This window comes from Fukomys damarensis, unplaced genomic scaffold (assembly GCF_012274545.1).
Source record: "Fukomys damarensis isolate Sample0158 unplaced genomic scaffold, DMR_v1.0_HiC HiC_scaffold_6, whole genome shotgun sequence".
In the NCBI taxonomy this organism is placed as follows: Eukaryota; Metazoa; Chordata; class Mammalia; order Rodentia; family Bathyergidae; genus Fukomys; species Fukomys damarensis.
This window is the reverse complement of record NW_022900918.1, coordinates 31,363,815-31,386,878: the sequence shown is the minus strand read 5'-3', so window position 1 is coordinate 31,386,878 and position 23,064 is coordinate 31,363,815. Positions and strand designations below refer to the sequence as shown.

The 23,064-nt window shown below is 37.2% G+C and overlaps 1 protein-coding gene across 8 annotated transcripts in view; it reads right to left on the bottom strand.

The window, feature by feature from the left end:
* Positions 1–253: 253 nt before the first annotated feature.
* Positions 254–23,064, bottom strand: part of Mbnl2 (muscleblind like splicing regulator 2) — a 154,340-nt gene continuing 131,529 nt past the window's right edge. For 2 of the 8 annotated variants that reach the window (XM_010630871.1, XM_010630892.1), the window contains 3 exons: positions 22,159–22,194; positions 20,811–20,905; positions 707–804 (listed from right to left, as the gene is read on the bottom strand). In XM_010630871.1, coding sequence (XP_010629173.1) covers positions 790–804; positions 20,811–20,905; positions 22,159–22,194 — 146 coding nt within the window. In that variant the 3' untranslated portion in view covers positions 707–789. Of the gene's footprint in view, positions 805–20,810; positions 20,906–22,158; positions 22,195–23,064 lie in introns of all 8 variants that reach the window. The other 6 variants (XM_010630865.1, XM_010630885.1, XM_010630880.1 and 3 more) reach the window with 3 other exon arrangements.

The window sequence follows — 23,064 nt, the reverse complement described above, 5'->3', positions numbered from 1 at the left end:
CTCTCTTATAAAACAACTTTAAAAATATACTTGTAAAATAATACCTTCAAGACTTTGTTGTGTGGGGTATGAATCTCATACCGTGCAAAGTTTCTTTTTCAATCTATTTAATGTTATTCTAGAATCACACGATTCAACGCGGCATCTCCAGGCAGACCAAATACCACACTTTGATGTGTCCCCCATACTTGTGCTTGGACTTTCGTTCAGATTTTAGACCTGCAGGACAGGTATCTCTGTCTGTTTTACTTCACTTCTCATCTTTGCTGCAGCGTTCATTGCGTTGAGAAGTGAAACATACCCTTAGATCCAGTGAGTAAATGAAATGACAGTGATTGGAGTTAGAATCAAACCTGCCCTTGGAATAGGTTTAACTAATGCTAATTATTTATTGCTAAATTTGAAGTATTTGAGTCGAAATGAGTACATTGTCTGGACTTTTCTGCATCAGCTATAGTTATGGAGATAAGACAATATTCCTAGGACAGAAACTATGTTTAGAAACCCCTTTAAAAGTAAACTTTATCCTTTATGTCTTTAAACATCACAGCTGGTCTCAGGTAGTTAACTATCTTAGGTTGGAATATACTAAGCATACCATATTTAATACTCATATATGATATAGCAGCACTAGCTTCTTAGAATTGTGGTCTGTCCAGAAGAACTAAATCTTTATTTAGCATGCAGTTTGTGGCAATTCTATTGAGGAGGAAACAGGATAGTATGTACAGTAACAATGTTTAGTTATTCTCAATGCAGATTCTTGGCATTCCATTCCGTTTCTGCTGATTACTTCAGAATTATCTGTTAAAGAAAAAGACAAGCACAGTTTAGGTCTCTTTCTGAGAGGGAAAATAATGAGTTTAAGTTTTACTCATAGAAAATAGATATTTGAAAGTAGGAACTTTCTTCATTTTCTCATAATTTTGATGCAGTTAAAGTTTTGCACAATCCCCACCCTTCATGCTTAATTTTTTTTTTCACTTAACCACTTCTGCTATGTGGCCACTGTAAAGAATGATGACGTAAATACACAGTGCTTTCTGTAAAACTGTGACAGAATATACGTGGACATGAAGTCTGTTTCGACCTCAAGTCTCTAACATTTTGCTTTATATCTCTTTATTAAGTAGTCACCTAATTGTGCAATTAGTATTGTTACTGTGATCAAGAATTCTAATCAGAGGATTCATTTGTACTTAAGAGTTGTTTGTAAGCCTAAATATAGGTATCTTAAAATTCATAATAAATCAAATAATATTTATTAACTTTCATAATTCAAAGATATATTCCTACCAAAAGTAATTCTCTTCTCAAGATATAACATCAACCAGTTTCAAACACCAGGTAATGTGTGTTTAAATATCACATATTAAAGAGGAAAAAGGGATAAAAATAAAATCAAGCAGTTAAAATATTCTTAATAAATCCAAAAACAAAAGTAAAGCACAGATAGGGCTAAACTAACAAATGCAAACTGTGGTCCCTGAAGTTTTATTTGCAACTCCATGCATTTCCAAAGGAGAGGGAGTTTGGCCTATGTGGATTGTTCATTCAAAATTAAGTTTAAAAGCCAAGTTTTAAACACTCTAACCAAAATATTTATTCTTTATGCAATGCTTTGGCTAAACTTTGTGTAATTAATAAACAAAATGTTTATTTGTTAGACATCTGAGAGTCCTTGTTGAGGAATAACTGATACAATTTCTTTTTTTTTTGGATAAAATTTCTTTATGATAAGGATCAGCTAACATTCTCACACACTGGGATTCAATTCCCAGTAAAAGCTTCATTTCTAGAAATTTAATTTATTATTACATTATGTCAGAATTTATACATATGAATATTTTCCCTTTGAGTGAATGCCCTGTAGTTTATAAACAACAGTTTTAGTATACTCAAATGGTTTATCTTACAAAATAAATACTCACATTCTTTATTTTACTGAAACATAGCTATGTATATAGAGTTGATAAAATAGGGGAAGAAGTTAATTAAATATTTGTACTAAATGGTAGCTCAAAACTTCAGATATTAAGATCATTCTTTGTTTTTTAAACTTTGCTTGGAATTTAAAATTAATTTGGGAGTGTTTATTTCATATAATAATAAACATGAACAGAAATAAAATATGATTTTATGTGTAAACACTATAGCCTTTAGCATTTGAATATTATTATCATAGTATCTTTGAATAGTATATAATTATATAATAATATTCTCTAAATGGCCAGCTTATAACTTCATTTATAGATTTAGATATTTGATGTTTAAATAGGAATTTTTCTATTTCATTCTTGAGCTTCAATGCTATCTGTAAATTTTCCAAACAAGAATGTTTCTTAGGGCAACAATGTCCTGGTTTTGTGTTTTCTTTTAGCGAGAGTTTCTCTAAAATACTTATGGAAAAAATTGACATATAATAATGAATATTTTGAAATATATTTATATTCTTAATTATTGATTGAAATTGAAATGCTATATACAATGAAATTTCCAAACACCTGGAGAGAAAAGTATTCTACAGAAAGCTCAGCAATGCATAAATCAGAATGGGTGAATCTGCATTACAGAAATTAATTACAACGATGCTTTGAACCTGTATTTGACAAAGAGACACATATGACCTCGAGGTATAATTGGATTATAAATCAGTCCAATAAAAGCATTAATTAGGCTCACCCATACTGCTTTCTCCTATTTCCCAGCCTACCCATGAGCCTGAATATCAATAAAGACACAAATAAAAATGGGCTCTGATGCTACTGAACTTGCAGCTGTGACTGCTGCTTGACATACAGGCCGGAAAACTGATTACATCGAGCTGTGTCATTGGCTATGTTATGGAGTATGCATGAGGTATATTAAAAAAAATTGCACTGTTAACAATTGAAGTTATCCAAAAGATTCAGGGGATTTGACCTTAGGAGTCAGGAAAGCTTTGGGTGTTTCTCCTTAGGAATTCCATTTTCTAGTGCAACAATTTTCTTGAAAATATCATTTGATATTAAATTTTCTTTTGAGAACTATAGCTTACTGGTACAGTGTGAATTAAATGCACTCTGTGGTTCAAAATACACCCTGGAAATAGAGTCAGAATGGGATTCCATATGAAGTACAGTTGCCACCTGATCCCTCTTGTTTAAATACTCCTCCTTTGATTTTTGCTTCTGAGGTTAAGAGTCATACTTGGCTTTTCTTTACTCAGATTATATTTGTGATTGGCACTAAAAAATGTAATTTAAAATAAGATGATATGTATATTTTGTATGTTTTCCTGATACATTGGTGGTTTTATTTGATTTTTAGTAGACTAAGAATTTCTGTCCATACTTTACAAGCTAAGTATGTACTGTAGTATTAATTTTCAAACATGGAAAAGATGACACAAACAGTTTAACTGGTTTTCATAAGCTAGATGTTCACTCTGCTCTGGGCACACAATCCTCTCTCTGGCATGAAGGTGATGGTCTGAGATGGGATGAAGAGAAGCAGTGGTTCCCAAGAGCCTGTCTGTCCCTCTTTTGGAGCGAGCTGATGAGTGTGGTCAGAACTGTGAGTTTGAGAGTCAGGGAAAAAAGAGGCCGTGGGCTGGGGCCTGGAGAAAATGAGCCTGGAATACTAGAGGAGACCGAGGGGATTGGCTGGAGGAGCCACATGGGTAGAATTGCTAAAGGACCTGTGAGACTGCTGGCTTTCTCAGGGCATCTTTGCCTGGGTGGCGAACCACATCCTGCCCAGGCCTCCCAATGGATGTCACACTGTGACTGCTTACAGCAACGGAATACCCTTCCCAACCACAGCACCACTGCTTCGGTGTCAGCTTCTGAGAAACCTTGGCAAGCTACAATGATAGGAAAAACACCAAGTGTATTGAACAAGATCCATTTCTGTTTATTTCCCTGATAGACGATTCTCTTAAGTGAGCAGTATTTTATACAACAAGGAACATGGCAGGAGAAGGTTAGATTTTTAAATAAGAATCTTGCCAATCTTGTATGGTAAATCAAAATTCTGAACTGAAGGCATTATTTTCAATTCCTTTTTCTACTAAAAGAACACTCAAAAGTGAGAATAGCTGATGCCCACAAAATCCATAATTCTATTTTTAAAACAAAGACGCATTTTATCTCAACTCATGAGCATTTTATCTCAACAAGCGTATTAATAATGCCAAAATATCAGTTGGTTGCTATAGAGTCTACTTGTGGATGAAGAAATCATAATTAGTGAATTAAGCTATCCCCTGAGTGGCTGGCTCTCAGTATCTGGTGATTCTGCTCAACATGCATCTCTAAGTTACCACCATATGAAAGTAGTCCATGATTAGTCTCATATTTACTTATTAAAGATGAACCATGAATGGCTCCAAAGAACCTCAAATGGACTATTTCCTACCAAATGTATTACCAGCTACCATTTAATAATTCTTGTATCTTCAATGAAGGACCTGACTCATAGTCAGTGGAAGCGTATCAAAAGTACACTAGGATAGGTACTGTCTAAATTGTCCACTGGGGCCTGGTTTTGGAAGCAAATGTAAATGAGCAGGCCAGGGAGATTGGCAGTAGCCACTCAATTCATCCATTGAAGTTGCAGGAACATAGGCTCCATATTGCTCGACCCTCCATTTTCCAAAAGAAGCTGGAAATTTACGTTGGGAAAAACAGCTAAAATATATCTTTGGATTGACTTGAGCTATGAGCTGCTGATTTGTAGATTCATCAGCTTCACTTTCTTGGAGGAGATACCCACAATTCTGGATAACTGCTTCCTGAGCTGGGTATCAGCACAAGCTGTAGCAACATGAGTTGAGGCCACATTGTAAGAGGGACTGGGATGAGGAGAGAAGGTCTATTTGTTCATCCTGCATCTTCCAGGCATTTGGCTTTCACTCCAAGAAACAGGCACAGGGTACTTAGACAACAGATAATGTCAGTGTAAAAAGAAAATATTATCCCTTCCTGTCTGAGTAATGAGTTATGAAATATGCATGTTGTCCTGTCTCTTCCATAATGATGATGGGTTTAGGCTGAGCTATCCATCACTCAAAAAAGGGCTCAACAGGGTGTGACATGTACTTGATTTAAAGCAAAACAGCCTGTGCAGAAACTGAAACACTGAGCTTGAACTCATTGGCATCATAAACTCAACAGCTGAACTAGCAGGTCTTCATAAAGGAGAGAGTATTTCTGAAAGTGTCTGCAGCTTTCCAGACCAAATATAATTCATTACAAAGCCCCAAACAAACTGAAATAACAACAAAAAACCCTTTGATGTCTTGCCAAAAGCCATATAAATGAAATAACTAGATAGCTTTAAATTTTTTTTGTCCATGACCCTAAAGTGATTAGATGGGAAAATAAGGGCTTTGGACATAATTTGAAAGGCATCTCTGATATATTTTTTATCAAACAAAAGCTGTCTCTCAAATGATCCATTACTCAGGCCTGCTCTGTGTTCCGGGAAGTCAGTTTACCCACAGGTCCGGATATCCTCCTCTCCATGCATCTCCTGCCTGCCCTTCCAAAGTCGGGTACAAGGCTGGTATATCCATGGATGGAAAAGGAAGCAGGAATAATGGGAAGTTCTTTATGCCTCACTCAGAGTTGGGTCCTCCTGGACCCCAGACCCAGATCTTTCTTTTCTAAGCTCCCTGTTGACACCCTAAGATCACTTCTGTTGCTTTCACGTTGATAGGAGGATTGTCCACAGATCCCATACAGTCCATATGTCATCCAACTGTGACTGTCTTTTTCTCTTTTCTTTTTTTCTCCCACAGGATATAAATGAGGAAGGAGGTAAAGGGATATGAGAAGCAGACTTTTTAGAATTCCTGGCCCTGTCCCTGGTACTATAGAAGTATTTAAAACAAAAATATATCCAAGAGTGTTACATGTTTATTCTGGAAGAGAGAAGCTATGAGACCATGCTTGCTCAGCAGCTGCTAGAGAAAAAGGGGTAAAAAATCTTATAAAATCTAGATTGGAAAGGCCACATGAGAATGAAGAAAAAAAGAAGTAGGCAGATCATCTCATAGGTTATGGAAAACAAGAAAGAAGATTGTGTGCATGGTTTTGGTGGCTACCCAGGATAGGCCTCAGACTTTATTCTCATATTTTTCACTTGACAATCTTGATTCCAAACCGCACCAAAGCCTTCTTGACTAAGTTCCAGTTATAGAATTCACCGTGGATTAAGTAAGGCTTCTCTACTTCTGGCAGGTAAAGGAGGGGAAGAAATTTTCAGTCACACTCTGGAAGTTTGAGTTAGGTATGTCCTTCTGATGTCTTTCTTAAATCTCAAAGAAACAGAAACGTCTGTGGACAAGGATGGAGTTTGACACAGTATTATCCTTGATTAATACATGAGCACTGAGTTCCATGTAGAGCATCCATAGAGCCTGCTATGGTTAAGACACCTTTGCAGAGCCCTTTGGTAACTGAACTGAACTGAAGATTCCCAACTTGGTACATTACATTGTTCAATACACTGAAAGAACATTATGGAGAATTCAACTTTAAAACATCATGTTCTGATTCATGTTTTCAAGTTCTGTGTGTACAGTGCATCTCTAGACCAGCCTGGAGTCCTAACCACCGACACTGTTGCTGTCTTTATAGGAAAATTGAGTTCCAAACCAAGTAACCAAGAAACTGTGAACAAACACTCAAAAAGTGCACATCTGTGGTAATCAATTGAAGGAGACTTCTGGACATGAAGGTAGAATCCAAGAAAATATTTTCCATACCTTTAAAAGCCAGTTGTTTATAATAATGGACATTAGTAGAAATGCATATTCACAAAGTATCCAAGAAAAATTAAAGCAAAACTTAGTTTTTTAGAAAAAAAAGTTTATGCAGCAAATATAAAGACATTTAAAAAATAATCATTTTTATACAATATGGGGTTTTTCAGTATGGGATTTTTCTCAAAGTAATAAATTGAAGATTCTGGTCATGAGAAAAAAAATCACAGAAGCAAGATCTTGCTGAATTTAACATAAAGTTCCCAATTCTGCTCAATGCCCCGTTTTGTATCTGCTACCATTATGTCAGACTTAGAATCCTGAGCACATTTTGGCCACAGTATCTTTTATAACAGTGGATCTGAATGTATAATTTAGCCTGTTAAAAACTGGCTTTTGAGACACCAGAGGCAGAAAAGCGACAAATGCTGAAATTCAGTAAAAGAACAGTCAGAGCCACGTTACTTATCAGAAATGGAAATATGTCTTTGTGTATTGTTGTCATCTGGCACACTTCTTAAATTGGTGGAGTGACACTGCCATCTAACAAATTTTCCAACACAATTAGTTTTTCTACTTTTTTAAAATCTGTGTGTGTGTGTGTGTGTGTGTGTGTGTGGTGTCAGAAAGAGACAGAGGCAGAGGCATGAGAAAGAAGTTAACAGAAACACTTAATTGTGAGTAAAATTGTGATGCAAAGGAAAAATCAGAAAAACCTTCAGTGGGATTTTGCAAGTTTTGTCTGTGCTGCTATGGTGACCTCTCGAGCCTTAGTTTCTCTGCTTGTATCACATCACATCCTTGCAGTGTGGTCCTTCCTTAAGCCAGGCTAAAACCCATCCTTCCCAGTAATTACATAGGAAGAGCCCCAAAATCTTGGTGTAATAGATATCAAAATGGAAACCAAGGGAGGAAAAGGAATGCAAAAGGGCAGCTCCCAGATTCTCTTTTATTTCTTTACTAACAAAGCTCAGTGGTTTCTTTCAGTACGACCACTAACTTCCTCAGATTCTTATCTCATAATAATTAGGCTCTAACTACTTGCATATTTGTTCATTGCCCACTAACTCTGTAATACCCATGAGATTAGCGACTTGTTTTCATTGCTGTATTCCCAGATATAGGTGGCATAGTAGGCTCTTAATATACATTTGTTTTTTTTTGTGTGTGGGTTTTTTTTTTTCTCATTGAGTTTATTGGTACATTTTAGGGATACAGTACAGTTACATTCATTGTTGGGATCTTGTACCTCTACATGACAGGTCTTGGTTCTCATTTTTTCCCCTTACCCCTGCCCTCCCTTCACCCCCTCCTCCCTTCCCTATTTACAAATACTTTATTTCCTTTTTTTCATTTTCTCATATTTTTTTCTTTTCCCTTATTTCCTTTCCCATTAATATACATTTGTTGAGAAGAGGTATGAAGATATGTTGCCGCTGAGTACATAAGTACTAGGCTTTTGTTAAGGCCAGGCATATCAGAATGAACAGATCCTGCTTCTAACAGACTTAGTTCACTGAAGAGATGTTCACCTTTGTACTTAGTTATCTGATTTAGGAAAATATAACTCTTAAGGGGAAATGGCAACATTAAAGAATTTTTATAAAAACGAATTTTAAAGATTTAATGAAACAAAATCTGTGTACAATTAGATCCTTTTCTTGTCAATCCTTAATCTCCTCTTTTTTTTTTTTTGGCAAAATATCCACTCAGATTACCATTTTTAAAAATTGTGGTATTGTGACTATAACATACAATGTACCACTTTAACAATTTTCAAGTGCACAGTTCATTTACACTGTTAGTACATTCATCTCATTCTGCAACCATCACCAGCCTTCGTCTGCAGAACTTTTCATTTGAACTAAATCTCTGTAACCTTTAATCTATCTGCCCTTTCTCCATTCTTACCAATTTTCATCCCTTGTTCCGTCTTTCCCTCCCATCTGTCCCTCCTACTTTTGGCTTCAAAGTGGGATCTCTTGTTTTCTGTGTATGCATGTGACTCATCATTAATATCCCTGGCTCACTTTCTCATTTAGCCTATGGTTTTACTTAAAGCCAAATTAAGTTTCTGTTTTCTCCTGCCAGCTGCCAAGGCATTCCTGCTTAACCACTGAGACTGACATGGAAGTGAGGTTCTATGGGGAGAGCAGAGAAAAATGGTATCTCTTTTTAAAAATTATATTGTTTAAAAATAGGAATCCATGAATAAGAGGATTCCTTCTGGTAGACTCTTCATCCAGAATCACGTGCCAGTTTATCACCCTTGGAAGAGCGAAGTAGTGTCCTCTTACCCCTGTGTTTCTAGCTCTTGCTCTTTGAATTAAATTTTACTCCCTTATCGCTCCCCCAACTAACAATATTTTCAGGTCATTTTGGTATTGAACTTGGAGTTTCAATAAGCACCTCTACTAGAACTTTCTTCTTACATAGTTGAAACTTTTAAAACCAATAGTAAACTCAGTAGTTAAGAGTTTTTAAAGAGAGACATAGAAAGAGGTTCCTCCCCAATCCTACACTGATTATGAGCTTCAATCTAATTCAAATATGATAAAGTCACCAGATTTTCAGGCAGGAGAGCTTGAGGCCTAAACCTGTCCAGCCACGTCCTACTTCCCTGAATTTTAAGCAAATTATTTCTGTCATCTGGAAAATGCATAAGACACTTCACAGAGTTATGTTGACTATTAAATGAAATAATGCCTATAAAGTGTCTCATATGTAATACTAGATTTTGATAAATGATGGTTCCTTTCTGTTAGGCTCTTATTTTAGAATTCATAATCCTAAATCAGATTTAATTTTAGTTTCTGATAAAAATACATTCAAATAATATTGTGCTTTTAAATATATGACTGCATGGTACTCTCCATGTTGGAAATAAACTTGGTTTTGATGAGATTAAAGTTTTAAAAAATATAAAATGCACTTCCCTTTTTTTACATGTCTATGCTATCACACATGACTGACTAGACTCAATTTCTCTGGTGCATTTAAAGTTTTGTCCGTCAATTCATATTAGTAATTTTTCAAACTAAAATCTTGTAATACAACAACATGATAGCCATTTGTGCCTGATGATCAGTGTCCATTGCAGAAGCTTATCATCCTGTGAGTGGCAGAATCCCCTCTTTAAAGTTAGACCTGGATAAAACCCAGCTTCCAGGCTTAGTAGGAACGTTAGCATGGGTAAATCATGCAAAATCTTTTATTTTAAGTATTCTTCTTTGTAATGGGGATTAAAAATTGTTCCTACTCATAGGGCATTGTGAGAATCAGATAATGTATTCAATAAGTGCTGGCAGTGGTAAGCATTTATTAATGCTAATATATGTACATATTATATATATATGGAAATATTTAAACTATGTTAATTTCCTAGTCTAAGCCATGAATGTGATATTTTGACAAGATAGTATTTATTAATAATTAGATAACTGTTCTTAGAGTAATTGAGTATGGGCATTTCTCTGCACCCATCCTTGTTTAGTAAACATCTGTGCTTCAATTTCCAAGCCTTCACTTATTTCCTTACATCTCACATAAGCAGCAGGAAGAAGTGGGGGAACTTAACAAGCTTATTTTTAACAAACACCGGCCCCCCAAACCTAACCAATGCTTAACTTCTGTCCAAGGCAAAGAGATACAATGGACTTTTAAAAATACACTTCTTAGGTTTCCCTTTCAACTTCTTTCCTTGTCCAAGGCCAGCCTTAATGTTACACATATCAAAAAAGAGCCAAGAAAAGAATATGAACAATAGGAGTAGATTCAGCCATCCTTCTCTCCTAAATCGGCATCACAAAAGTGGTTCTCTGGCTCTTTCACATATGTCAGTATAACAATGGCAAATATCGAATGAATGATTAATGAACAGTTATGAAATTAATACTGGAAAAGTACCTGGAGAAAAAGAAGGAATCAAGTTGAACTTCTCTGGGCATCTTTTTGTTTCCTCAAAAATCTTTCTAAATTTTAAGGAGGAAGCAAAGTTACTGTTTAAAAAAAAAGAAAAAAAAAAAAAAGAGTGAGTATGTTCATGGTGAACTGTGGTTTGATAGAGGCAGAGGCCTGAGCCTAGTGTTAGGAGACTGAGTCTCATTCCTTACACAGCCTTGAGTAAGGCTCTTAGTTTTTCTCACTAAAAAGTAAAGGATTAGGAGCTTGAGGGAAAGTTCTAAGACTGGTTTAGCCACTTGGGCAAGCTTTTCTGCTTTGTTACATTGCAGTTTCCTTCCCCATGAGTGGAGATAGTAGTGATCCTGTACAGGGCCATTTTAGGTTTCAGTGGTAGAATAATTTCTGTGAAAGGCTGAACACCACGTGATAGGCGCTGCAGGAAGGGAAGTGATCTGAGTTACATTTGTGTGGATGATATGCTTTGTAGCCCTTGGGGCCCCTCTGTGATCATGTAAGGGTCATTTTCTCCAGGAGACAGTGGTAGAAAGGAAAACACACTGCTGTAGGCAAGACACAGATAAACAAGTTCCAGTCTTGGTTCCCTTGATGTTCGTTCATGTGAGCTGGGTAAGCCACATCACTGATTTGGGCTCCTATTCCAATTTATAATGTAATTTACACCATAAATGTTTTTATGTTACTGGGGAGGTGTGGCATGATTGTGGTAAGTTTGTTCTCATGACTTTCTGCCTTTGTTTAAGATTTAGTTGATGCTGCTTGAGTCAGACCTACAATGCCTGATGCACCTGTGACTGGGGGAAAATAAGTGACATTTTACAATGATTAGTTTAATGCTGCTGCTTCCAGAATCACCTATAAGTACCAAAAATATAGATCTGTATTTGATTACAAGAAACTTATCAAGTTAAGCTTCAGGATCTTTGAATTCTACAAAGCAAGGGGACTGATGATAATAATAATATAATCTGATCACTGAAAGTAAAACAAACAGACCAAAACATCCAGCATACTGTACTTGATGCTCAGGCATGATGGATTTTAATTGCTAGAATAGATATAGGTTTTCATAAATTGATGTCACACAATACCAGCCAACAAATTTGTTCTAGCACAAATCAAAGCGAAGATGAGTAGACAAGAACCCTTTTTTTTTTTTTTTTTTTTTTATGAAATTCAATGGGAAAGATGTCCTGATGGAGGTTATGTGGCAGAGAGGAGAAAGGTGTAGAAATCTACAGGCTGTGTAGGCTGATATAGCCTCTAGGTGAACAAAGGAGGGTAAAGGATTAAGAAATCTCTCTGAATTTTTGTGGTTCATGATTACTCATCCTCTCTCCCTGGTTTTCTCTTCTCTCCACTCTGAATTCATCACTTCACTGATAAAGTAGCTCCCTTAGCAGTGACCTGGCACTCAGCCTCTCCCTGCTCACATCTACACACTAACTCTCAGTATACTGATGTTTCCAAGTCTCTCATTTCATGATACCTGTTCTGTTCTCATCCTGTCATTTGAGGCGCTCTTTATCTACTGAACTACATTTTGTATAACTGCCCACTAGATCCTCTACTTCTCACTGCTGTCTGTCTCTCTCACTGGTGGCATGGCCCAAGGCAAGTTGTTCAAGTCACATAAGCCACAGTGTCCCCTCTTCAGATCTGAGATGTAATCATAGCTGCTTTGTCTGCCTGAGATAAAGTCTGAAACTGATTCTGAAATTCCTTTCTAAGCCACATACACTCTTAAGAAGAATGTAAGATATGAGGAAAAGAACTGACTTTGCTATAATATCCCAAAGGCCCTTGTGTGAAAGACAGCGTCTTCAGTGTGGTGCTCTTGGCAGCCTTTAAGAAGGGGGACCTAATGGAAGGAAGTCAGGTCACTGGGAGAGTACCCTGGAAGGGGATTATTGCCTGGCCCATTCCTGTCTCTCTTCTGCTTCCTGAATACCACAGAATGAGCAAGACTACTCCACCATGTGCTCCTAACATGATATACTGTCTTTCCACAGATTCCAAAGCAATGGGCCAACTGACCATAGACTGAAACCTCTAAAACTGTGAGTCAAAACTAACTCTTTCTCTTTTTAAGTTGATTATCTCAAGCATTTTATCACAGTGACAGAAAGCAAACCAACCCAGGCTGCAAGGAGAGACAGATTTGAGGTCTGTAACTGCAGGCTGTAATTAGAGTTGTGACCAAATTTGAACTCCGATTTTATTTTAACATGTAAAAGGAAAAATAGAGCCTATCTAATATGGTGAAATGTGACACCATATTTAAAGTAGAATGATGCCAAATTTATAATGTGAGATCCCCTTCTTACTTTATCCCATTTTCATCCCTACACTTTAAATTACAAACGAGTCCTTACCCATGTTATGGTTTATATCCAGATGTACCCCATCACCTCATGTTCTCATAGGTGGGGCTAATTGGATTGTGGGAGTTTATAGCTGACTTGAACTAAGAGGTAGGTTTTGGTCATAAAATGTGCTTCACTGCGGGTGTGGCCTGAAAGGGTGTTGCTCCCTCCCCAGCTCCACCATTTATACTTTCTACTTTCTGAATACTAAGACACAAGCAACTTCTCCTCTGCCTTGCCTCTGTGCCATGCTGCCCTGCTTTGGAGCCAGCAGACTATGGACTAAAACCCCTACAAACTGTGAACCAAAGTAAACCTCTCCTTCAATTTGCAGGTGTCAGGTATTTTGTCACAGTGGTAAAGAAAGTAGCTAGGGCACTTGTCCTTTATGTAATTCCTACAGGTTCCTCAGAGGTGTGTCTCCAGTCACTGTTGGATGAGACCCACCCTGCTGTGGAATCTTCTTTCCATAAATGTATTAGACTATTTTATTTTATGGCCTGTTGTGATCACTTTACCTCTCTGGACTAGGCAGTGAATCTCTGAATATCTTTAGCAACTCCCCCAATTAATAGCCTCTGGAATGATCAGCAGACTCAGCCATGTCTGACCATGGAAATCACCACCTCCAGTCATGTGGCCTGGAGGGAAGTCTAGAAGGAGCAGAGGCCAGACCTCAAAGCAATGTGTCTTTGACACACAGCAGTACCATATCTGGTGAGTGGAGGCCCAGTTGGTTCTCTGCCCGGCACCTGCGTGGAAAGGCTGGCTACTTCCCCAAAGTTACAGCAGTGCAGAAAGAGGGGTGGCAGTGGCAAAGCTTGAGTAGGTAAATGCCTAGGAGTAAACATTTTACTCTGTTAATGGCAACTCTTAGGAAGAATGAGACCCTATTCATCATTCAGCCACAGGAAATGAGTCTGAATTCCTGCACTGCAGCTAGTCTCTTCATCTTTACAAATCCAGGGCTGGAAATAACACACAGATAGGATGAACTACATATTTGTTCCACTCAAAGTAAGAAACCTAAAATTAGAGAAATGGAGCATGATTTTACTACCATCAACAAAAGCCAAAATACTACAGGGAATATGACTTTTCAATCCAAAAGGTCCCCCTAAATCCTATCAAAATGCAAGAGGATGGGATTAGAGGTATAATAAGTAGGACAATCCACACCAGGCAGGAAAGCTCCACATAAGGGCTCTTGACATTTTTCTCTTCAGCTGCACAAAATTGGAACTGATATTATGTCTTTAGGTGCTATATACAAAAGAATTCTGCCCAAGCTTCTCACCAAGAGGTGTAAATTATTCATGAAAATGAAAATGTACTAGATCACAACGCTTACATAACTTAGCCTTTCCTTAGAGAATCTGAAAATACATTTATTAATTAAACCTCATGGTAGTCCTGCAAAGCAGCTGCTTCTGAGGCAGGAAAATAAAAGAACTAGTGCCTCATTTTCTGGTTTCTTGAAGAGAAAAATTCCTCTGCCTCTGTATTGTTCTCATAGAACCATGTTCACGTAAGACTGGCAGAGCTGTCCCCACCCCCGCAAAGGAAAAAAAAACATTTTTTCAACCATACTAGCAAATGTGGATTCTGATGTCATAGCCATGCTGCACAGTGGAATTTAGACTCACACTGATTAACTAATTGCTGAAAGTAATTTTTATAGTTTGGGCTTTTTTTTTTGGTAGTAGGCTTCTATCTATTACCTCCTGCCCTGCCTTCTTCACAAAATATTTCATAGGGCAAAATTCTGCCTCACTTGAAGTAACCAGATTCAATCCCGAAACCTAATCCCCTCTCTAGAGTCAGAATATAAGCAGAAACATTCAAGGTGGCTCACCCACTTTGTCAGTGCTGAGAAAGTTGGCTCAAGTTGGGTGCTGTTTGCAAGGACTAGATTCTGACCATTGCTGTTTCTCCTTTTTTGAAGAACAACATACTTAGGGCTCAGCTGCTTTCTATAATCTGCTCCCAGGAAGAGCAAACTGTGAGAGAGGAATGTTTTGTTTCGCAGTTTGAGCATCACAAGGAGAGGCCAGCCACTTTGTGGTGTATTTCAGGAGAGAGATCTGACAGGAGGAGCCTGCTCCTCCCACACTGGGGCCTTAGAACCAAGATTGTTTTTCTTGTGAAATGAACACAGGCCCCAAAATGGGTCAAGTGGTGAATAGTGGGGAATGTTGAATGCCTCCTACATTTGTCTGAATATAGTCTCAGCAGATGGCATTGAATAATAGATGTTTTATAAAATTCTGAGATGTAAGAAAGAAGTAAACTATGACCCTGTCTTTCTGCATTTCTTGGCTAGCATAGGTTAATTTACATACCTAAGAACCTATATACAAATAGCTTTGAGCTTGTGTTCACATTCATAGGTGAGGAATAAATAAGGGAGGATGCTTTTGAGACTTTCTCTTCTCTCTTTAGTAATGAATAGCAGGCCAGATAAAGCATCATGGCCACTCTGGTTATATGTAATTATTTTTCTGATAAGATATTTTGTTGAAACATATATAGCATGTGTGGAAAGTGGAATTTTCTGACATTAAATATTCTAGTAAATATGTGCATGTGATATATTATCAGCTGATTTTCAGTAAACTCTTCCTAAGGCCAACCCTCTGTTGAATGGACTTAGTCTCTGGAGGAAAGTTCAGAGGATGTGACAAGGCCTTGAGGTTAATTGTAAATATGAATCAGCACTTTCTAGAGGTGTGGTTGATGTGTTGGATCACACTTTGCCAGAAATATCACCTGACTTCATCAGCTTTAAGGCACTGCTAGGGGTGTTCCGTGAAGATTCTTAATGTCCAACAATAAGGATTTTCTTCCTGGCATGGACTCACAATCCAGAATGAACTGGATGGATCATGGCCTTCCTGCCCAGAGAGCTGTAATGTGTATGCTTTCTGAAAGATTCTTTTGCTTAAGAACAGGCCTGGAGGGCTTGGGGCTCTGGTGCATGTAAGTCTCACTGAGCCAGGCAGGGGGAGCCATATTTTGGGGTGGGCACACCAGAGGTCAGTGAGTCCACCTAGCTGCTCTCCTGGGAGGGGCTGAGTTCAGGTCCCAAGAGGCAACTTTCTGGAGCTAACTTTTCATGTCAGCCTACATCTCTCTTTCTGCTACCTGACATTTATTTGTACAGGCTTTGTCATAGTATTAAATCATGCCTCTGTTTCTCCTTGGTTAAAATAACACTCCCTATGTAATGGGAAGAGGCAAGACAAAGCAAGCCACTTGCCAGCTGCCAGTGTCCTGGTTTAGGCACTTGTTAAAAACCTCTTAATGGTCTCTGCAGACCCTCCTGCCTCAAATCAACCTGCTTAGTCTTCCTAAATTCTGTTTCCATCACCATTCTGCTTGAAAACTCTACAGTTGCAAATAGGGACTGAACCCTTTACTCTGACTCTCAGGTGCTGTACAATGGGAGTTGAATCTATTTTAGAGCCAGTCCTAAAGACAAGTGCACTGGCAGTCAGCATGTTGGATCTTATTCAGCTCAACTTTATAGCCCCCATCTTTGTGCATTTGCACTTGTCTTTCTTTCTACCTAATGAGGACACCTTAAGGGATGCGCAGACAGTCTTTATAGGATTCAGAGCATAGAAGAAAGTAACTTTAGCTGGCGGCAGGGGGCTTCGTGAAGATGCAGGGTACAAACTATTTTATCTGAGCCTTTAAGGATGGTATTAAATGAACTGAATAATCTCTATAAATGAAGAAACTAAAACATATTTATTCAGAAAATTGTTTTCTCCTCCTTTGAGATATAATTTTGAAATAAAAATATTAAAGCAATAGTAGCATAGAGTAGTATAACCATTCAAGTTATAGTAATTTTAATCTGCATTCTCATTTTATTCAATACAATTTCTAAAGTGAAAAATTTAGGTAAGCCATATACTAAGCTGTTTACCTTTGCCTCTTTCAAAGTACACTCTAAATTTCATTTAATATGGGCATCTATAAATTTATACATTCCATTCCTTGGTCACTGGTGGAAATTGACCAATTTACAGGTTACCATCATTTTGTGAGTTTTCTTCTTACCAAGCTATTTGTAAGACTAATAGAAGCTAGGAACTGAGTCTGTAACAAAAGAAACCCTTGAACCAGCTTCCCTAAGAAAGACTTATGACTAATTATTTCTTAGGTTATCTTTTACAGAAATTTTTATTTTTACTGATTGTAATATCGCATAGAATCTATGAGATCAACTGCGTGGTTTCTAAGTATGACCTGGCTATCACAAAACTAGCTAGCAGCTATGCTCAAACTCAGTTAATCTTCCTACCACATGACCCTCCTTCGTTTGAGCAGCATTAGCAGGACTCCTTCATTTCCTCTTAGAGCAATGGAGTTTGGTGCTTTTTGTTCGCCGGACACAGTTTTACTTCAGGAAAAACTACTTTTGTGTATTCATAATTATAGAAAGAGGTTGTGTACCATGGCGGTTAAGATCAAGGCCTCTGGACTAGACTGCCTGGGTTTGAATTTAGCAGAACCATTGATCAGTGATACGACTTTGGTTAATGTAGTTAACCTTTCTGTTAGTTTTACTATTTGTAAAATGAGGGTGAGGGAAATTGTACCCGTCTCATAAGCATTAAATATCTATATGAATATATATGTATTCTCTCATATAATATATAATGGAGGAAAATATCAGATATATAAGTTATAACATATTAGAGAGACTATTTAGAATCATACCTGGTATAGAAATGGTTAGTAATAATAATATATTATGTATAATTTTTGTATTAAAACCCAGATTTTATTTGAAATAGGAAATAGCTCTTAATAAATTTACTCATATTTTTGTTTGCATATCTATTCCTAGAGCTTAACAATCAAAACTTTAAAAAAATTCTTAGATTCTGCTTTTGTTTATTTAGTTTAGATTATGCTTTTATTTAATTTCAAATAACCAGTTTAAGTTTGGTTAAAACTTATTAGTGATTGAACCTGAGGATATAACTGCGGATGGGTTGCATGTCCCGTGGGCCTACCATGGGGTAACATGTAAAGAACACTGGACTGGAAACCTTAACATGGGAAATCTTTGTTTTCTTTCTCCTATGAATATCTTGTGTCTAATTACAAGTACCTATGAGTCTTGAAATATCTAAACTGACAATCTGAGTTGACTGAATCAGAAAAAGCAAAGCAAAACAAATAAAACCTGTCAAAACCCAACTGCCTTTTGGGTGACAGACAGATGGCTCAAGGGAGGACAAGAAGGCAGGATGCTTATCATTCCACAAGCTTCAATCTTTAGCTCCACTCTCCATTCTGCTTGTGTTTACCTTTTGGATTGCTGCTTTGGCCTTTACATAATACTCCTCAATCTTAGAGGCCATCTAGTGAGATTTGTTATGTTTAAATGACTTGTAATTTGCATAAACTGAGTTGAGTTTATTTATTTTTTACTTTTGATATTTTGAGACAAGATCTCACTGTGTAGTTCAGGCCGGCCTTGAACTCCATGCAGTTCTTCTGCGTCAGGAGTGCTGGAATTACGGGTATGTGCTACCACGCCCAGCCTGATCTGAGTTCAAAGGGTAAGGTTTTAACAGGATGATCACTTGTTTTTTCACAGTCATTAGCAATCTCTGCTTTCTGTTCTTAGGTGGTGGAAGAATGCCCAAATTCCTTTGTAAATGTTTTTCTCTGTGAAGTTTAAGAATATATAAAAATATACATCTGAAGATTTAGGCTTACAATAATTTATTTCTCTGTGGTTTTCATATGCAAGCAGACCTTCATCAGAATTGCCAAGATTTCATCATTTACATGTGATACAACAGCAACTATTATACCTGAAAAACACAGAATCTTGGATTCTTTAAACTAGTTGGGTCTTTTTAAAATTATGTTTGTTTGGATTAAACTGAAGTTAAACTTGTTAGCTCCTTCACTAATCACCTCCTTTAAGGTGATGTATTTTAGCTCCAGTAGCCCACGCTACCTACCCTACCTCCTCCACATACACAAACTTACATGTATGCTTGCAATCTCTTCAAACGGAAGCAAAAAGAATCACTATGGTGAAAAAGTGTATATGATGCATGGCCAAATGTTCATAATATATTATAGAATTTATCCTAAGTGTTTATTTATCCTTTTCTTTCCTGGAAAAGATCTCTAGGCCTCAAAAATGCTCCACTTGCTGTAAAGTACAGGTACATTTTTTAGTGTGATAAATACTACTAGGTATATTATTATACTTCAAATCTGTTTTCATAGGAAGGGACTTTGGTGGGTGGAGGCGGGATTTAGACTTAAAAGAAACAAGTATCCAGTTTCCATAAAAAGAATGACAAATGACACGAGGAGCTTTGAGCCTAATAAGAAGGATGCAGTCTCTCGTTTTTCCCATCACATGATTTTAAAAAGTAATAATCTCCGCAACTAAGGCGTTTATTTGCTGCTTGTTTTAATACTCGTTTGGAAGCTGAGTCGAATGGTTTAGCATTTTAGAGGTATGCAGGGAATTGCATGGTTTATGTCTGCCTCTGTACTGTCCCCTTGGCCTGTCCTTACTCCCTCCTCGCTCCCTACTGCTTTGTCATAGTAGGAGCTGCCCTGGGATTTAACTTCTATTCCTGCCTTCCAGTACACTCACACCTTTCCACTTAGTGATGAAACTTAGAGCACAGGATCTCATCTTTACTTGAGTGTGAATCATCCCTTCCAGACAACAGGATGCTATCTGGAATGGACCATTTATGCCTTGACATGATTTCCCCTAATGCTCAAGTTATCATTTTCCCTAATAGCCTGGCCCTTCCCTCCAGTCTATTCAGATATCTGTCTTCATCTTTCATTAGCACAGTCCATCTTATTTTTAAAAACACAATGAAACATAAAACTAAACAAAGAACAAAATTGCTCTTCTATGAAGGGGAGGGCATGCGCAATAAAGTATTTTACTAGGCAAGGTGAGAGCTTAAGCTCAGTCGTCTCACACCCGTGTCCTTGTGACAGGAGCTCATGGGGATAAGCTGGTCAGCAGGGTCAGGGGCATAGTCAGCTTTTGACCACAGAGTAGGAAACAGTCATCTAGCTCTCACTAGGAAATATCACATCCATCCATGGTCTTACTGGCACATGCATTAAACCAACAGAGTTAAACTCTCCTAATCAGTTATATCCAGCCTTTGTGAACACAGTGGTACGTTGCTCTCCTTCCAGTATGGTTTGGCTTTTACAACAGCATCTGAACAGATTGTCAAGTGGGGACTGAGTGAGTTTTGTGGCATCTATGCACAAAGTCAGATGTTAATAAGAATTATTCAGACCTCTAATTTGGAAACTTAGGAAAAAGGGAAGCCTTTTCCAAGGTTTTTTTTTTTTTGCTTCCATGGGAGATGATAGGGTCTGAATGATCCAAATCAAAATAGAGCCATTTCTGAAGCAACCATGGGTTCACTTCTACAATTTATGCGGTAATTCACAAACCACTGGATAAGTAATGCTGTACTAAAAGGAATTTAAGCCTGTCAGGTTAATTACACAATATTAGGTACGAAAACAAACAGTGCAACACAAAACATAGCTACATCATTATTTGCAGTAAATGTTAACTCTAAATAAGTGCAACCTGTCCATAAATGCTTGCTATAAACTAATTAAAAAAATAAAATTTGATGGATAAACATGAAAAAAAAATTCTCACCGAGAATTTTTTTTTTAAATATCAGCACTCATTTAGAGTTTGGGATTTGTGAAAGAAAGCTTTAAAAGGAGCAAACCTGATTGGCTGTGGCTGTTGCTGCGAAGGGGACACTTGTTGCAGGAGTTGTTGCTGCAGAGACAGTGGCGGACGTAGCGCTGTGCATCATGGGTACTTTCAGGAGGGGAACCATGGGAGCAATGAACAGGAGGGTGTAGCATTATGGTAATAGAAGTGGTATTTTGGCATGGTGAATATCAGAGCAGCAAGCCATCATGGGTTAAACCAGCAGATGGCATGCAATCACAATGCAAAGCAAGGAAGCATGGGAGAGAAATAAAAAAGGGAAAATAGCTTATTACAAGTACAATTAAAGGAAGTTTTAAAACATAATCAGTGATTCCCAGAAAGGCCAAAGCAGATTACTTTGGTTGATGTATTTATAAATATTTTATTTCTAATAATAGCTCCATTCCCAATTCAGAGTATATAGTAAATGTAATTAATGGTTGTTTCTAAAAATATGATTGGTAATAGCCAATGAAGTAAGATTATGTCATAATCAAATCTAGAATATTCATAAATTCTAAAATATCTGTAGGCCTAATTTGGGATGAGATGTTCTTTGGAATTAACTGTGGTTGAATTGAATTTTCTTTTAATTTGGCATTGCTCCTTATACTGTAATTGTTGTGGGTTGTGTTTTATTTTGATCAATTAACAGTGGAGCAGAAATCATGGTCTTGATGTAAATTCTAACATAGTTTCTCTGAAATAGCCAGACAAATTTTGCCAATGTTTATTTTTCTGGATTCTATGGAGAACTAATCCATATGTCCTAGAGAGACTTTTGTATCAAGACATTGAAATGTGTGAGGCTAGTTATAGACTACTAAAATTTTATATGTAAGGGAATGTGGAGGTACGAAACATCATAAATTTGCACTTAAAAGTATAAACAAGGCAACTCAGACTTGGTTTCAAAATACATCGATATGTAATTAAAAAAATACTTCTGGGAAACTCTGATAACTCTAACACACAGCAAAGAGGAGATAAAGGCACACCACTATGAAACTTTAAAACATTGATGAAATTAGCCTGCCTGATTTTCTTATGCTATATCAGATAAACTATAAAGAGAAACAAAACACAAATCATTAAAAAGCAGACTCATACATGTGGCTTTATGTTTTTGTAGTGATTGTTTTAGTAGAAGAGTTCACATTAAAACTGTTCATTTTCTTAAATATAGAAGTACATCTTTAAAAACCTATGTTAACTCTAAAGCCAAATAAGCCTTTAGATCTATTTCCTAAATGTTAGATCTATTACCTAAAGCATTTCTACCACCTCTGAAATAAATTTCAAACAAATGAAGGTACTGTACATCATATAAAAGACAAATAAAAAAGGTTGAAACCTACCAATACTGGTAGCGGGTGTCATGCACAAAACTGACCCTGATGTCATGCAATGGTGGGTGGAAAAAGTGAATAAAGGGAAAGAAACAGGTTAGCGGTTTAGAGTTAACATTCAAAGTGAGATTGAAGCACAACCAGAAATAAGTAGGGTTAGTTAACACAGTTTTTTCGGCTGTTCACATTATCAGTATAGACACAAATATATCTGACTTTATTTTAAGCCAATAATATTCCAAACTTACTCTTAGAATACTTTTCACACTTTCTATTCATATACATTGACATGATTCTAATCAGAATGACATGTGATAATGCCATGGTATGCTTCCTCTAAGATCTCAGTGTATTTTACAGAATGTATTTTATCAGATTAATCCTCTGACATAGGAAGTATTTTACAGATGAAAAACCTGAGGCATAGTAACTCTTCCAAGGTCATGCTTAGTGTGAGTCAAGGGCAAGGCTCAAAATAGGACTCTGTTCCTCAATCCAGATCTTCTATTCACTAGATTTTGCTGCACTCACTGCATTAAAATTTAGTCTGATTATATGCAAATTATACATAAAAAATCAAATAAAAAATTGGTTTGATTATAAACTGCATGAAAGCCAGTAATGTAGGAAGATAGGGCAGGATGGTTCACAGAAGTCTGTGAGCTACTTTCTGATCTAAGATTCTTTGACAAAGGAAGGGCACCCAGCAAGGAAGTCTACACTATTGAGGCAAGTCAGTGCAGAATTAGGGCTGAATTAGGACTCAGGCTCAGGGATTTTTTCAGAGTTACGTGAAATGTTACCTGACATAGGCTGTTAGCAGAACTCCTGGGAAATCCCAAGTTGGTGTCTAGGTGGGCAGGGGTTGCAGCTTTCCCTTAGGAGTAGTTGTCTTACCTGTGGGTGGTCTTACAG